Source organism: Aplidium turbinatum, chromosome 7, assembly GCF_918807975.1.
Source record: "Aplidium turbinatum chromosome 7, kaAplTurb1.1, whole genome shotgun sequence".
Taxonomy (NCBI): Eukaryota; Metazoa; Chordata; class Ascidiacea; order Aplousobranchia; family Polyclinidae; genus Aplidium; species Aplidium turbinatum.
In genome coordinates, this window is record NC_137478.1 from 8,964,057 (window position 1) to 8,982,119 (window position 18,063).

The 18,063-nt window shown below is 38.2% G+C and overlaps 1 protein-coding gene across 1 annotated transcript; it reads right to left on the bottom strand.

Annotated features, from left to right (window-relative positions):
- Positions 1 to 4,230: 4,230 nt before the first annotated feature.
- LOC145773725 (tudor domain-containing protein 7-like) lies at positions 4,231 to 8,040 on the bottom strand. Its single transcript, XM_082584860.1, has one exon. The coding sequence runs from the start codon at positions 8,038 to 8,040 to the stop codon at positions 4,342 to 4,344; it is 3,699 nt and encodes a 1,232-aa protein (XP_082440986.1). The 3' UTR covers positions 4,231 to 4,341.
- Between the last annotated feature and the right edge of the window lie 10,023 nt (positions 8,041 to 18,063).

The following is an 18,063-nucleotide window of genomic DNA, read 5'->3' on the forward strand; positions in this document are numbered from 1 at the left end:
AACAATGCAAAAGCATGTGTCAAGAAGATTGTCTGAAAACATTTGGGACAAGGCACTGTGTTACCAACAATAGAATAAACACACAGCTAGGAGCCACAAACGTAAATATTTTGCAAACACAGCTGAATACTTGAGAAAGTAAAATACGGTTTAACATAACAGTCCGTTCTTTGATTTTTAAAGATCGTGTTTGTTTCGTTCAGCCATGTGCTATCACAATAAAAAGAAATTGAAAATAATTAAATACTCTAACACTGTACAGCATGTGTCTCATTAGCTGTAGCTCAAAACTGCCTCATGTATTTAGGTACACTATATGAAAAATAACAGACATTTAAGAACTAGTACATCGATAAACAGCTTGCTATAAAATCATTTCAATGTGTGGAAATATCACTGATCATGAAAGTATTCTTTATATTGTAGCCTACTTTTAGCAAAATGAGAATGAGCTGTAGCAGAAAAAGCACAAGCAAATACATGATAAATGGTCACTTCATCGCCTAAACGTTGTAGCAAGCATAATGATTATGTTTAAAAAATTACAGCCAAATACGAAGCCCTTTATAACCATACAGGATACCTTCAAGGAGTATTAAAACCATCACCAACTACACAAAAGATATGTCATCGATCGGCAGTCACGAATATGTCAAAAGTCAATCCTAAAACAAATTAAAAGTCTGTAGCCTACACAATACAACTATAAAGCAAATATGCCTCTGTGGTCTGTCAAAACAATCAATTGAAATAGCATTTCTCTTAGTGCATTTAAAGATGTTGAATAAACGAAGGCTGTGTTGGGAAAGGAATTAAAATTGTTTCCTGTCTTGCGCAACAGAACAATTAGGTGAGTCACATTGTAAACATTAAAACAAGCAATAGCTTCAAGATGAAGACTTGTGGTGGTTGGCAGTAGGATGGTTCGACACAGGGTTGATCTCTAAGTGGTCAAAACTGGTTTTGACCAATAATCGGTTTAAACCTGGTTTTAACCGGTAAAAACTAGGTTTAAACCGGTCAAAACCCAGAAAAATATTTTTATGTAGTGAATGGTCGGCTACCTGGGCTATGGGTTATTTAGGAAATATAAAAGCAGGTGTGACCATTTTGATATGCAGGCTTCGAAATAGCTGGCGGCCATGGCCACCTGAACTTTCATTAATGGCTGCCAATACTGACCTGTCAGGCAGCCACAGATGGCTGCCTGTAAAATTCGTACAAAAGATTATATTTATCTTGGATTTTTCTCTTGTTTCAGCGCCGCCAAAAACAAGACATCAAACAGCGTTAAGGCTACTACCTTAATTACATGTCGTGCTACGTCTTATGTGCTACGCAACGGCAGGGCAAATGTTGCACAAGTTTTATGGCAAAATTGATGGCAAATGTTTTTCATAAAAAAAGTTTGTCGGAATAAATTCTTGTACTTCAGTTGGCTGTGCAAATGGTTCACCATTCTACCAAGCATTTTTTGGTTCATCAGAAACTTATAATTTTTATAATTTGAATTTTTTCAATAATTAAAATAACCAACTGATTGAAATATCAAAAATAAACAGAGAAATTGAATGTTTTGTTCAAAATCCTGCATTTAGGTTATTGTTGATCAAAACAAAATTTAGTTGAACATCATTACTAAACATGGAGGGTAATATTTTTAATTCAATTGAAAAGCAACTTGATTCATACGCTAAAGAGGTTTTGACCAGTAATAGGTGGTCAAAACTGCCCGGTTTAAACCAGGTTTTAACCGGGCGGTTTAAACCGCCCCAGTTTAAACCGATCAACCCTGGTTCGACATGTTGGTCATACAAAAACCAGTCCTTTGATTTCATATCGCCAGTCTTTTGATAGAACATGAAACTGCATTCTTTAGTTAGTTCAGCAACAAAACGTTTAGCAACGCTGCTCAACAAGACAACATGCAATGAACCGATGGCAGATAAATTGGTATGGGTAAGTCACAGACTTCAGCAAGGCAATAATGGTTAACATTAACTCTTGGCTCAAAAGGTATGGGGGGCTGGGGGCAGTATAGTCTACTATACCGAAGACACCACAAACTACAGTATATATATAGCAATGATTACGTACTTCAATAACATAACACTTCAGCTTCAGGTCAAAAATTCTTTTGTTAAACCACAAGCAAAGTACAGGCGCTATAATCGTTTTCTTGCTGTAAAAGCAAAATGCCAACTGTCTTAAATACATATAGAGCAGCGATACCACTTTCTGCCGAAAATAGTGACCATGAGTGAAGATACAAATGCGAAAGTACAACACAAATTCATGCAAGTGTAAGGAAGCAGAACTTCAAACTATTTACAATATTTACAGCAAGGATAAACATATTCGAGTTTCAAACTATTCTAGTTTATTATATCTCTCCATCACTTGAACAAGTTTTAGATATATATTGTATCCCAATTAAATCAAATATAGTAATAACTATATTTGATTTAATTTGCTCTGCTTTGCCTTTTTGCTTAGCATTGAGCACTTTTTGTAGTATTAATCGTTTTCATTGTTTTATTGTATCCCAATTATATTTTTGAATATTATGGCCAATTGGCCAGGCATACTAAAAGTTATACTGCTAAAGATTAGTCTTTGAAATGTCAGGTAATGTAGAGTTTTAGGTGAAAATATACCAGAACCAAACACTGTTTTCAATTGAAAAATCAAATTTTTACAGTTATATTGCAAAGCGAACAACCTATGTTTTGTTTTCAGAGAGTAAGACAGTGAAACTTCAACAGTGTGTGACTGTTGAGAGCGAAGCAACAATATTTCTTGATTGTATATTTTCCCAATTGATCAAAAAATTTAACCTCAAAATCCCAGCAGTAGTTTAACAACCGTTTAATCAAATTCACATGTAGTTCCGTTTTTTGGAATGCATAATCTAAGCGACTTAAATGACTTCATTAGATATGTTCATTGTGAAACCATTAAAACAAAAAGCTCGTCTCAGAAGTTACAGAATAGCAAGCAAAAAAAACAAAACCATTTTGCAACAACATACCGAGTGTACCAGTAACTATCACAAAAAATATTTTTAATAAGACAGCCTACTTACATAACAATAATTAATATGAAATTGGCTTTAAAAAGCTTTCACAGAATAACCTTAGAATAATGTAATATATACATACGGTACGTAAAAAACTTTACGCTAGTTAAATGATGAAAACATAAACATGTTTTACAATTCGAAATCAGGGTCCACGTCTTTTAGGCGCAGACAGTAAGGCGCTGGTCAAATAGGCGCGCACACTGTGCTGTGGCGTCTGGATATTTAGGTGAGGAGCACTGTGGCGCCCGTTCAATTAGGTGCTACATTCCTAGTAAAGTCTGCAGACTGTATCAGCTTGGCAGGTAAAGCAATGCTTTTCACACAAAATGTTATATTGAACAGAAAAACATGTTTTGTTAACGCGCGTGTGGAGATGAGGTGCGAGACAACGCTCTACTACTCTTGATATTAGCACATCTCCACAGGACATTTACTATGCATCCTGAACACAGGTTGCAGCCAGATGGAACCTTACTTAATCTGTTATTTTTTGCAATTACTTCTACTGGGGATGGATTGGTCGTGTGGCGGGTACGTATGAGACAACGCTCTACTATATGAATACACTTATATAGGGCATGTGAACCCTGGCTACAAGTTGCAAGCATAATGGTGCGACTTAGCTCGTTATTAAACCTAGTTGGGGTTTTGATGGAAAACTAAGTTACTCTTCACTCAAGCCTACCACCCGCTTGAATATAGGTTACGGTGAACTCAGTCATGTTCTTAAACTTCAATAATTTATTGATTAGGTTTCCGCCGATGCAAACCTGGACTAACAAAAAATAAATATCGAACACGCGCATTGAAATACAATATATTTTTCTGTTCAATATAACATTTTGTGCGAAAAGCATTGCTCTACCTGCCAAGCTGATACAATCTGCAGACTTTACTAGAAATAGCACCTAAATGAACGGGAGCCACAGTGCTCCGCACCTAAATATCCAGACGCCACAGCACAGTGTGAGCGCCTATTTGACCAGCGCCTAACTGTCTGCGCCTAAAAGACTTGCTCCCGAAAATCATAACATAATTTGCAACAATTTTAATCAGTCTGCGAAGAATTGAGCCGTTTACTCTGGAAAATTATGCCTTTATTGCTGAGAAAAAAAAAGAAACATTTAATTTATTTTGACTGGTACACCCAATATACAAACACCACGTTAGAAAGCCAAAAAAACAATAGCTACAATAGTTTGCAATATTGCATGTGAGCCATTCATGGCGTATGTTACTCAAGATAATGAATAGTCTCATTAAGCAACGTACTTGGCGCATTTCCACTTCTCCACGAGCAAGTCATTTATCCAAACGTCATTTTGAGAAGTGGTGTCACATAAGCAAATTTCCCATACATTACGACCTTGAAGTACTTCACTGTTTGTAACTTTTAACACATGCGCATAATAACAATTTCCCTTGATTAACTTGGACAGATTATCTGACACATCTTGTTGCCAACATGTTTTGTCTTCTCCAGATGGTTCGATCCCAGTCAGTTTAGCAGTTATAACAAGAGGTTCAACAAACTGAAACTTTTCAGGCAAAATGTAAAGATGTTCCTTGTTAACTACCCGACATTCACCGTAGTCAATAAGATAAACACTAATTTCACTGGAAATCTTGCACAAAACTTCAACTCTGCACCATTGTTTTTCTTTGTGATTACAGAGAGCATATCTCCTGCCTCTCTCTGGATTCAACACCGTAATCTTTGAGTTGGAAGTAAAATAATAATTGGAAATGGCAGACGTCAATATTTTGCGTGAAGGTAAATTTTTTAAAGCAATTATTTGAAGATACTCAGGAGAAGTAACATCTTCAATTCGGACAGGAAATGGGTTCTCCTTTAAATTTAATTGTTGATGACTTTGTATCATTTGAATGTTTTCGTCTGTTAGTTTTGTCTCAACATCAGGAAGAGAATTTTCTACGTTTTGCAGCAAAGGTTGAGCCATCTTTGGACGTTGCAGATCACTTCTATTTGTGGTATCTGCAACACTCACATTTTCAAGATTATTTTTCAATGAAGAGAAGGAATATGTTTGAGTCACATTATCAACATTTTGTTCTTTACTGCCACTGTTTTGCTTGGAAACACTATCAGGATCTTTAACAAAAGTTTGCAACAATGATGACACGGGAGATGTAGATGTTGAAGAACGTTCTTCTTGCACAGGCTCTGTCTTTGAGTCTTTGACACTTGGAACAATTTGTATTTTCACTTCCTCGTCAATCCAAAGTGAAACAAGGTGAGGATCGTCACCTTCTGACACTTGATTGAATTTCATAATTACAGAAGAAAATTTAATTTTTTCTGAAACATTGCCAAGCAACTGGGTTGAATCACCTGGTTTTTCAACATCAGATATTCTGCAACAAATAGCTTGCGGTGGAATAGAAACTGCTTTTTCATCTTCTAATTTAAACACCATGCTTCGTGACACTTGTTCAAAAGATCCGTGGTCAATCAAAAACACAGCGACTCCTCGAGATTTTCCTTCCTCCACACTGGTGATGCGAGCCCTGAAAATTGAATCAAACATCTTCACTAGACATAACTTTCCTGGATAGAGGTTTGTAGCCCATTTTGACGGAGGAATTCTTTGGCTAGTAAAAGACATTTTTATCTCATTTAGACATTCAGTTAATTTCACCATTCCATCACCTGCCAACCGAGCAAACACACAATTCGATTTCACATCCACGTTGCCTATAGAAACAGCACACATATCATCTTCTGATGGTATTTCAGGACAAAGACTTTCATCCAAAATAAGATCAAAACACATATGATTAATGTTGTTATCCACCAGCCCAGAACTGTCAAACAATTCAACAATGTAAGTGAACTTAGCACTTTCTGTGCCAAAACGCCCAACAATGCGAGATGCACATGTCTTGTAGATAGCCACTTCGTTTAAAGTTTGCAATATTTTCGAGTGTGTGGCAAGAAAATCATGATCTAAGCCAGCTAAAGATACCTTAATACCTTGAATAGGCAGCTTGGCAAACTCTTCAGTCAGTGGGTACAGTGCACTGGAGGAAACAGTATCATAATCACAGTTGTCGATTAAATACACGGTAGCCTGATCACGATCTACAGATACCAATTTTCCGCGCATACATGAATCACCCAAAGAAACAGCATAAATACAGTCTGTGGGCAAGGGTTGTGGCAAGTGAAACGTGTTCTTTGCCTTACCATAAAACTCAGCCATAGCGTTTTCCAGTTTAACTAGCTCGTCTGAATAACCTTCACCAATCACACAAACATCAACTTCTGTACAACATGAGACATTAAACACATATAGCTCACAATACTCCTCATTTGGAAGAGTAGCAAAACCAGATGGCTGAAACTCCAAAGGATTACAACAACTTTTCAAAGACTCCAAAAGAACAGTTTCTTCTTCAATCAACCTTGCATTTATGTTGGTTTTCCCTCCACCACTTTTTTTGTAAAAAAGAGCACAATGCTCATGCACTAAGCTAGATTGCTCAATTGACTTCATAGAAGACACTTTGACAGGGGTAATGACTAGTGGCATGTTTGCATATGTTTCATAGAACGTTTGTGATGAACGCACATGCCATTTTCCAGTTCCAGTTGGTCGGTGCAAAGTACAAGTGATAAGAAACTCTGGGAATTCAGCGATGGAGCTGGGCATCAAGCAAATTTGATCCAATGAAGTCCAATAAGTGATAGTGGCATCTGTTTGATCAATATTGTATAGCTCAACTTGGCAATCACTGATGGAAACCACTTTGGCACGAAAGAAATCTTTTGTTACAACATAACTACCTGTTTTTATACCTTCTTTAGAATTAGGTTGGGCAAATAATTCAGATATAAGTTGACGTATTTTTTTTCGCAATTCTTCTTCAGAACCAAGGTGCACATAAAGCTTATCACAATCCACAAAGTGAACAATAGAGACTTCATAATCTTCACCAGGATTGAGAGGAGAATGACTTTGAATTGATAATTTAGACTGAGATTGATCAACAGGGGCACTGGAATACAACTTACCATGGGAATTTTCTTTATTGTGTGAAGGAAAAAGAATGTATTTGTTATCATCACCAACATTCACTTTCTCAACTGCAGCATAGTCAGATGAAGATCTTGTAACTATGTCAGTCAAAGTACTCAAAGAAACGTCTTTACTGTATGTGTCTCTATAAAGGGTGCGTATTCGAGATGAATGCAAACCATGTGGATTGACAGAAAGCAGCTTTTTTAAATTTGACTTCACAACTGCTTCATCATCAATGTGTACAGGTGTTGAATGGTCAGAATACTCATTGCCTGATTGTGTTTTAATGGTACTTTCAAAATCTGTATCAAAGCCCAAAGGATTTTTAAAAGTTGATGGATTGGAGGAGTTTGAAAAATTTTTTTGCTGCTTATTTGCAAACCTGGGAGGGGGTTTGTTTGTGAATTGATTGTTATTGTATGGATCATTTTCTCTGGGTGGTGATTTTTTTCCAACAAATTTCTGGTTATACTGAGATTGCAGAATATGATTTCTATTTCTCTGGGCGTTTCCATAAAATGATGGTTTGAAAGAAGGCTGGCGGTATTGCTTAGTGTTGGAAGGTGGGTGATGAGGTTTAAAATAAGTTTTATTTCTTGCGTAACTTGATGGCGCTTTTTTCTTGGTCACTTTCTTAGGCTTTTGTTTTGCAACCATGGCCTGAATATGTTGAGTTGTGCTGTCAGCAATAGCAAAATATGTCATGTCATTATCAGCATCTTTCCCAATCCTGACAACATCCTTTATGGAAAGCATAAACTCATGTAAAGAAGAAAATCCGAGCTTGTCGTGGGGTATGTAGCTGCCACATAACTCTCTGTACTCTCCTTGAAGCCGAGTGGCCTTTACACCAGTCTTAGATGATAAAAGAACAGAACGCAGCAATTGCTTCACAGATTCAATCTTGCCTTCCATTACAACCAATACTGAAAAATGTCAATATAAAGCAACTTGCAACTAAAGCATTTATAGCATGAGCGCATTAATAATACTCTGTAAAAAGACCAAACAACATAATTTACCAGCTAAAATGTGCAAAACATAAATTTTACTACTTTTATTACACAGATTGTACCGTAGTTGTTATAACTAAAGTAGAATTCAACTACAGTGGGATCTGTTGCCAAGTCCCGTTTTTGAAGAACAGGTATTGAACTTAGTGTCTTCGGCTATATAGTGACACTTTTCTATAATGAAACTTTTTCAAACATTCCACCAAATGTCACTATAAACAAGTTCTACCGTACATAATCTCAACAGCTAATATAGAGATAAAGCCAAATTGAAAGTTGGCCTCCAAAAAAGCCAAGATAGTAATCTACCCCAAAAACAAAGGGATAGTAAAAATGCCAAACTTTGTCAACATGTCGAGTCGGAGTCAACCAGTTATGAATTGAGTCAAAGTGGCCTATTTTTTACCCAACTATACAGCCATGGTAACAGAGCACTAGAGTCATTTCATTATAATTCAACAAATGGTGAACACCACCATCTGGTGAACACCAACAATCATCATCATAGATTTTCTTCATTTTTACATATTTGGTACATATTTTAGAATGATTTTCATAACTGTTGGAATTTTTTTGATACCTTGTGTCGTTTTCAAGTTATCGCAATTTAAAATTTTACATTTTTGCCACTAGTGGCGCCATTGTGTGTGGGAATATTTTGAGAAAATGCTCTAATCTCACCATTTCTTGTCCAATTATGATGAACAAAGTGTCTATTCCCATGTTCTCATAGGTGAGGAATTCAATTATGCTATTAAAATATCAAAAAAACAATTGCTTGATATGAAAATCCTCATGTTATTTTTTAAAAGTTCCTTAAACTTTAAGGCCCCCCCACTCCCCTATGATTGCATAAATTTTTTTCTGATTGGCTTTATTTTGTAAAGTGATTGTTTAGTTACCAAGAAATGGAAAATCTTTCACTGCATATTTCTCTAAGTGCTTTTATCACATTAACTGTTAGCATACCCAATACCCATTGCAAACTAATAATTATATTTAAGCTATTGTGAAGTTAGGGATAACAATTATGACTTCAGAGCCATTATGACCTCACAAAGACATAAAAATGATGTGGTTAACCTCAATTTAAATGAGTAATATCACACCACATCAGAAAAATTAATTTATTGAAATATAGAGCATTTGCCACACAAGTGTGGCTTCTTCAGTATAATCTTATTCGAATAGAAACTATTGAAAATATTCAAATACAATTCTATTTGAATAAGATTGAAACGATTGAAAATATTCAAATATAATTCTATTTGAATAAGATTATACTGAAGAACCAACACTTGTGTGGCGAAAGCTCTATATTTCAATAAATTGATTTTTCTGATGTGGTGTGATATTACTTATTTAAATTGAGGTTAACCACATCATTTTTATGTCTTTGTGAAGTCATAATGGCTCTGAAGTCATAATTGTTATCCCTAACTTCACAATAGCTTAAATATAATTATATTAGCTTGCAATGGGTATGCTAACAGTTAATGTGATAAACGCACTTAGAGAAATATGCAGTGAAAGATTTTCTATTTCTTGGTAACTAAACAATCACTTTACAAAATGGAGCCAATCAGAAAAAAATTTATGCAATCATGGGGGAGTGGGGGGGGCCTTAAAGTTTGAGGAACTTTTAAAAAATAACATGAGGATTTTCATATCAAGCAATTGTTTTTTTTTATATTTTAATAGCATAATTGAATTCCTCACCTATGAGAACATGGGAATAGACACTTTGTTCATCATAATTGGACAAGAAATGGTGAGTTTAGAGCATTTTCCCAAAATATTCCCATGCACAATGGCGCCACTAGTGGTAAAAATGTAAAATTTTAAATTGCGATAACTTGAAAACGACACAAGGTATCAAAAAAATTCCAACAGTTATGAATATTTTTCTAAAATATGTACCAAATATGTAAAAATGAAGAAAATCTAAGAGATGGTGGTGTAAAATTTCTTCAAAATTTGTTGAATTATAATGGAATGACTCACTAATAAACTCTTCCAAGTTTAACCAAACGTGCAAACACTTGAAGGAATCACACAGTTGTAATGCCTTACAACCAAGTTAACACACATTCCCAACAATAATTTTTATTTATGCTAAACCTTTTTAATCAAGAAAATTGGTTAAACGCATCAATCGAATACTCGTTATCAAAATATCTGGTTATAAATAGCGAAATAATTAACCTATTTTGTCTATAGTACCATGGGCTCTGGAGGGGTGGTACCGTACCTTTCAGCAGGTGATGTGCAAGTCAATAGCCTCTGTTTGTTTATTCATCTCCCCATCCCAGATTGTTAAACACCAAGACTGCCCCAAAACCGACTCATGGTGAGTCTGTTTTTGCTAGTCTGGGTGGATCTAGAGGGGTAACCTGGATAAAAACATGTAGGTAGGCGCTGCAAGTGTCTGTCCGCCCTGTTAGCTCAGTGGTTAAGTGCCCAACCCAAGATTAAGTGGCACTGGTTCGGCTCTCAAGGTGTGCGTTTTAGCAGCGCATTTCAGGACTGCTTTCCATTCAGTGGCACCAAGTGGATGGAATAATTAAGACAGATAAAAACACCTTAACAATCAGAAACTTTACTCTGTCAATCTCAGTAATTGGCTATGCATCATCACAGGTTAGTAAGAGTTAAGGTAAGGGTGAGAGTTAGGAATAAGATTAGGGTTTTGATCTTTGCCTCTGAGGAATAAAAACAAAATTCCAAAATAGAAGTTTTTGTTTTCAACAGCTTTAAACTTTTCTCAAATTAGGGCAGAATTCCTTATCTGGCAACACTATTGAGGCTATTATTACACTATATACCGGTAGTGTAAATATAGCCACAGCCAACATTTTAGGCTATCATTTCAGACTCCAAATTCACTTCACTCCAAAATCAAATTATGAGTTAACATAGGCTGATACTAGCCAATACATACGGTATAGTTTAACGTGAAATAGCTCAAAGGTGCCAAAATGTTTTGTCAACTTTCGTAGCACGTAGACTAAATGTTTACAGTGGGGCAAACCTATAAGCATTACCGTTTGGTAGAAAATCGTGAGGACAGTTTTTCAAACAGAAATAATAAGCTTGTTTGACTTTTAACGAAAATGCAAAGTTGCTGAATCAAACTTCGAATCCATTCCATTATCTGGAAAACTTCGGCTCCACTAATCCACTCCATACCAGGGGCGGATCTACCGGGTGGGCCTGAATGGTACAGGCCCACCCAAATTGACAGTGGGCCCACCCAAAATCAGATTCATAAAAAAAATATTAATGCTTAACACCAGAACAACCAAGCGGTACTGAATTGTCCGGAATGGCCCGATTCGGTGAGTCCGATTCGGTGAGAGCCTTTTTCGGTGAGAGCCTTTTTCGGTGAGAGCCCTATTCGGTGAGTTTTTTTTTTAAATTATTGCGCGCCGTAGCCTAATTATCATTGCCGTTATAGGGTTAGGGGATAAGGGTTAGGGGTTAGGGGGTTTTTGGGGTTGGGAGTTTTTGGGGTTGGGGGTTTTTGGGGTTGGGGGTTGCGGTTTTGGGGTTGGGGGTTTTTGGGGTTGGAGGTTTTTGGGGTTGGGATTTTTTGGGGGTTTGAGGGTTGGGGTTTGCGGTTTTGGGGTTTGGAGGGTTTTTGGGGGTTTTGGGGTTTGGGTTTTTTTGGGGGTTTGGGGTTTTGGGGTTTGGGGTTTTTTGGGGGTTTGGGGTTTTGGGGGTTTGGGGTTTTTTGGGAGTTTGGGGTTTTTTGGGGGGTTGGGGTTTTGGGTTTTTTGGGGTTTGGGGTTTTTTGGGGGTTTGGATTTTTTTGGGGGGTTGGGGTTTTTTGGGGGTTTGGGGTTTTTTGGTTTTTTTTGGGGGGTTTGGGTTTTTGGGTTAGGGGTTAGGGGGTTTGGGATTAAGGGTTTTAATTAGGCTACGGTACCCGATAATTTTCAAAAAAAAATTCAAAAAAATCACCGAATAGGGCTCTCACCGAAAAAGGCTCTCACCGAATCGGACTCACCGAATCGGACTCACCGAATAGTAGCAGACCCGAATTGTCTGTAGCATCACTATTTCACACTGAAAGCTACACATGCAACTTTCCGTAAAAATTTGAAGGGTGACTTTGATGACTTGCTCAAACTGTCAGAAGAACTGATGGTAAAACATGTGATAACTAACTGGGACGTGGTTGCTTCTCATGAAAGCAAGCTGCCTTTGAAGTTTCACAAGTCTGTTGTCGCCTCAACGCTGGGAAAAACGTCAGCTGTCAAGAGCAAGGAGGATTTAAGGGCGCTGTGGAACTGTATTCTTGACAGGCAGACAATGGAGTTAAACTGCCGCTTTATGGACGACACTTTGGTGATGGATTAATGAGAGCAGCGGCCTCTTTCGCACCTGGATCTACCACTTTTGGCGAAAAAAAAAAAACATTCTAAATAGTGTGTAGGGTCTACTGGGGTAATACGGGTAGGATTTTGGCTAATTTTTTCTTTTAAATCTTGTAAAATCTTAACAGATGAAGTAATATTTAAATAAATTTTCCAATGTAACATTTGATGTGTAGAATATGTCATATTTATGATATTCAAAAATATTCACTTATATATATACCTTGTAGGCCTATCATTTTGAACCTGCATTTTGGTACCCATTTTAACCAAGCCTCGGGGTAAAATGGGTATATCATACATATACTCAGTATTACTTGTTTTATTGTTGTATATATTATAGAAAAATGAAGACCATGGAAAAAGAACCACAAACACAAGCATACAAAATAATACAGTAACAAGTTATTTAACAATCAAATATCAACACAAACACCATACTGCCATACAAATGACAAGAAGTTTATTGGTGGCATTGGCTGCAAATGCACTACCGGCATGTGTCTATGTTAAAGTCAGAAAGAAGAGACACAGGTCCATTCATCACACACATCACAGTCATCACATGCAACCCAATTTTCTTTATTTTCTGAAGTATCCATCTCCAACTGGCTATTACATGTGATGCAATGAGTTATATTATGCTCAGACTCTCCTGATTGATGACTGGAACAAGCTTCATTCGACTTGTTTCCTTGCCAGTGCAATTTTTTATTCTTTCTTTGTTGTTCTTCTATAAATAGGCATTTTTCAGCAGTATCTGCAGTCAATACTTCCCTAGTCTTGACCTGTACTCGTTTTCTCTTCCTTTTGGAGTTGGCTAGAGCACCTTACATTTCAGCTAATGCAGGAGGAGTAATTGTATTAATGATGGATTGTCGAAGCAGCTTTCTTGGAGACTGAGATGACTGCTGAAGAAGATATAACTCTTGAGTGCTGTTACAATTCGAGGCTGTACTTTAGTAGGATCAAATGTATGGAGCCCACTTCCCACAAATCTTCAAAATCACTTCCTACAAATCTTTTTGTAGGTCCGTGGCATTTCTTCTTGCAAAGTATCATAAGCATACCCATTTTACCCCGTGTTCTACAAATACTGATTTCCAAGTAAACTGTGCGTGGAAAGCAAAAAAATTGACAGAAAGATGGTCTAACACCTTCTAAATGTGATCAATACAATATTTTGATGCTTACTATTGAACTTTCCAAGCAGCATAAAAGTTTCAAACAATACCCAAATAAGCGTCTTGCAGAAAAAATACTTCAAAATCAATAAATGGATTAGTTAAACTCTTCTTCTCACTTTTTTTTATGCTAAATTATAGCTGTTGGTATAAATAACTATCACTGAATGCAGCTCTACATTTTAACAACAACAAATGATGCACTCATTAAAATAATATAATTACCCGTTTTACCCCAGGTACCCATTTTACCCCTGCAGACCCATGCACTGTATGGCATTGAGATCGCAGATGCTGCACATGCTGTATTCATTCAACACATCAGACGGAAAATGGATCAGGAAAACTCCCCTACATTATAGAAGTACTGGACAGCTGTCCTGCTGACATTTTCCTTCACATGAACAGTGTTTTAAGGACCATCATAACACTGCCTTCCACGTCCTGCAGCGTTGAGAGACTTTTTTCTGCAACAAACAGGATCCAAAAGCGCTTATCATCCATGCTGATTGGACGCCTTAACAACTTGACACTTTTGTCTTTTGAAAGACAACTCTTCGACAGTTTGGATTATAATTTATAATGACATATCAACTTTTTTAACTCGAAACCTAGGAGACTCCGCTTTGTGTAGAAGCTCCGGTAACACTAAGTTTTTGTATGCTGGCAAGCCGTGACATTATTGGTGAAGGCCCACCAAGATATTTCTTAGGCCCACCCATAAATTACGTCACTGCTCCGCCACTGCTCCATACTCAACTCATATCCACTGCTGACTGCTCTGCTACTTGCTACCCTACAACCAGGGTTGTCAGATTAGTTGTAGCCTTCCCTTCCAGATTGCAGGTCTAGACATTTCATTTTAAGTCTAAAACAAAATATATACCATTTAATACGCAGTATAGCCTACGTTGTAAATACCGGCAACCTTGAAATGTCATTAAACGAATTAGCAAAAGCTGCCAATCAAATGTCAAAACTAACAAACGTTTCCCATGCCACAGTAAACGCAGTGCAGCATACAACAGAACAAAATCCCAATGCCCAACTAATGCAACAGATTGATCGCTTACAACATCAAATGGAACACTTGTCGGCAAGTGTGTCTAATCTTCAGCTGACCACAGCCGTCAACCTGTTAATTCCTACTAAATGCAATGAAAAAAAGGTAATTACCGAAACAATCTAGACTTGTCTAAACAATCCCAATTTGCTTCTAAAAATTATTCCAGATTCCAGACATTTTTTTTCTCTACTAGACAGTTCGTTTTGATTCCAGATCTGGAATCAATTATTCCAATCTGACAGCCCTGCCTACAACTACAACAAGCGCGGGCAGCGGGCTGCGTGCTTGTTTGCAAATCAGCAGCGCTTCCCGATTTTTTTCGAGGTTATCTTTTTATGAAAGAGCAACACTTCCAGGTTCACAAATATTTTTTATTTCATACGTCATAACAGCATCTCCTTTCTATTTCTGGCTTTACCAATAGAGAAAATTACTTTCCCATTAAGATTTTGCAGTCAATAAGCAATATACGAATACGATTTTAGGTTGTAAAAAGTTTGATGAATTTAAAAAGTTGAAAACGCTCCGAGGTAGGCTACAGTGGTGGCAAGAGATAACCTCTGTTAAATTGTGATAAGCAGCGCGGTCGAGTGGCTCAGGCACTGGCTTAAAACACCAGTCATTTTGATGGCGTAGGTTTGAGTTTCACCACTGCTAAGTTTGTTTAGCCAAAGCAATATTTATCAACATAACCTACATTTTCAGATCTCTTTTCAAAGAATCTGTAGCTCCAGAGAGCTCTGTCGTCTCTGACGTCACACGTACACGTCACTAGAATCTTCCAGAAGACTCCGCCTTGAGCGCATAACTGCACGTCTCGGGAATTCAATTCAGCAATCGGGAATTCAACTTCTGTAATCAACGTCACTATGCCGAATTCCTACCTTGGTTCATCGTTATGTAGAATTGCAGTCGTGTTGCGTTGTGTGATCATATGTAAAACTCGCAATCTCACACTAGTACCTTCTTAAAGAAGTTAAGCTCATGATTTTAATTCAATCAGTCGTTTGCTATGTGAAATTTAGTCTTTTGTAGAGTTCTGCAACATGTAAAAATCAGAGTGTGTTAAAGTTTTTGCTATGTGAAAATCAATAGTTTGTTGAGTTTTTGTTCAATATGAAAAGTCGGTTCTTTCAATATGGAAATCAGTTGAATGCAATATCAAGAGTCAGAACTTAAAACCAGTATCAAGAAATCAGTCTTGGTAATTCTAAAGCAATATATCAGTTTCGTTGTTGCTACCGTTTTCTAATTTTGGCACTGCCAGGATGACGTTTGGATCAGTTTATTGTTAATGTAGCAGCGACGACATTTCGTATCCAGTTGTTGGTGGTGGAGCTTTAATATTCCGGTGTTTTCCTTTACTTTCTGTGTTGCTGGATCGAAGATTAAAAACTATAAACAATTACGTTGTGAGCAAGCATTGATCTTCTGAGTCGAGTTAGTAAACAATACAGCAGCGTAATCGACCTCGTGTCCTATCATTCCTTGCCGACTTTGCCCAGGAATGTTGCCATCCCACTGATGGCTGTGTATGGGTGGATATGCTGAAAGCAGCGTCCGCTACATATTTCTGGTGACCCCGACGTGATTTTTGCTAACTGTGAGCTGTAACGACGCGATCTTACTGTGAATTAACTACTTGACTTAACTGTGAATTGACTGAATGTGAACTGATCGCTGGATGCACTGGATTATTCTGGATTAGGCCTATATCACGGATTATAACAAGCCTGCCTTTCATCGGACGCTCCTTCAACGACGACGCCGTGGGACTCAAGTTAAGTAACATTAATTCATGATGTTTGAATACTCTTTTTACATTATCGTAGTAGCCGTAAGCTTTTTAATCTCCCTCGCCGTTGTCGTCCTTGGTCGTTGCCCCACTCGTGGCTCGCGATCGGGGCGTCTTGACAGCAGCGATGACAATGTGTTTCGCCCCCGTCTGGACTGTGGTGCCTGTAGGTATCTTAGGCTTTGTTACACGTTCACTGTTTAGTTCTCCGTCCTGGGCATGACGTAAAACTGCATCCATCCAGCCGTCCTGGGTACGACGTAAAACTGCATCCCTCCATCCCATCTTTCATCAGTTAGGTGCCGTTCTTGCATAAAGTTATCGTATTAATTACAGCAGTCTTCGTCCTGGGCATGACGTAAAACTGCATCCATTCATCCATCCATTCCACCTTTCCTTAGTTAGCTTAGTCATCGTTTTTGCATACAGTCTTCAAAGGAATTACAGTAGCTCTCAACCACTTCTTAGTCCTGGGTAAGACTTGAAACTGCATACATTACCTCAGTTAATCACTCCCTCGTTTAGCAGTTCCCCGCTCTGTAGTTGTCTTTAGGAGCTTTAGGAGTTGTGTCTTAAGGAGCTGCGCTTCCCTCACATAGGCGTGCGACGCAGCACACTTCCCGTATATAGTACTTGCTATAACCCTTGTCTGACCACCGCTGTTTTGTTCACGTAGCGCCTCGTTGTTCACCCTTGTAGTCACTGTTGCTAGGATCTTGCTTGTCAAGGTGGTAGCATAGATATAAGTCGACATGCTGCTTGCGACTAGCTTGCCCGTCGCTTTCTGCCTTTTTGGCCTTGTTTCGTCACAGCTGCTCGCATTCATCTGTCCACCGCTTCCTGCTCTGTTGGACCGGTTCCACGCTCAGTCGCTTTGCACAGCTAGCATGCTTTCAGTCTATCTATCTTTCAGTTCCTATGTTTGCTGGTCGTCGTGAGGCTAGGTACTTCAAGCCTCGTCACTTCCCCTGGTTGTCTGCTGGCACTACAGTCCTGGTCTGGTTTCATTCAAACGTGTGTCCGTTTTTCTCACCTTCCCCGTTTGGTTAGAATACCCATCCTGCTGTCATGACGCTTTGCTCTCGCGTCGCGGTGTGTGGCAGTTTGTACGACTGCTTCGCACGGCCGTTGTCCGGACTGTCCCTCCGTGTCGTAGAGAGAGTGCGCTCTGTGCCCTCTGACGTGCTTCATCAATTTTCACAACTTAGTCGTCGTACTGCATATTAACATTATCTGCATCGTCAGTGTTCACCTGTGATTGATTAGTGATTAGATTGTGTTTGTCATTGTAACTCTCCACATTTTTTTAATTAGAAATCATCGAAGCCGGATGTCCGCCGCACGAGACCTCTGCTTCAACCAATCGAGAGCCGACCAGCCGCTCCCCGGAATCAGAGGAACTGTTAGCGCTCGCGCCGTGCGGAGGGGATCCGACCCCGTCTTGTTGTTCACCGTGTGTCTATGTTATAATACGCATCTTGTGCCTCGCCTGTTTCATTTC

Excerpts from the sequence above, each read along its gene's own strand:
- LOC145773725 (XM_082584860.1), bottom strand. The coding sequence starts at position 8,040 with ATGGAAGGCAAGATTGAATCTGTGAAGCAATTGCTGCGTTCTGTTCTT.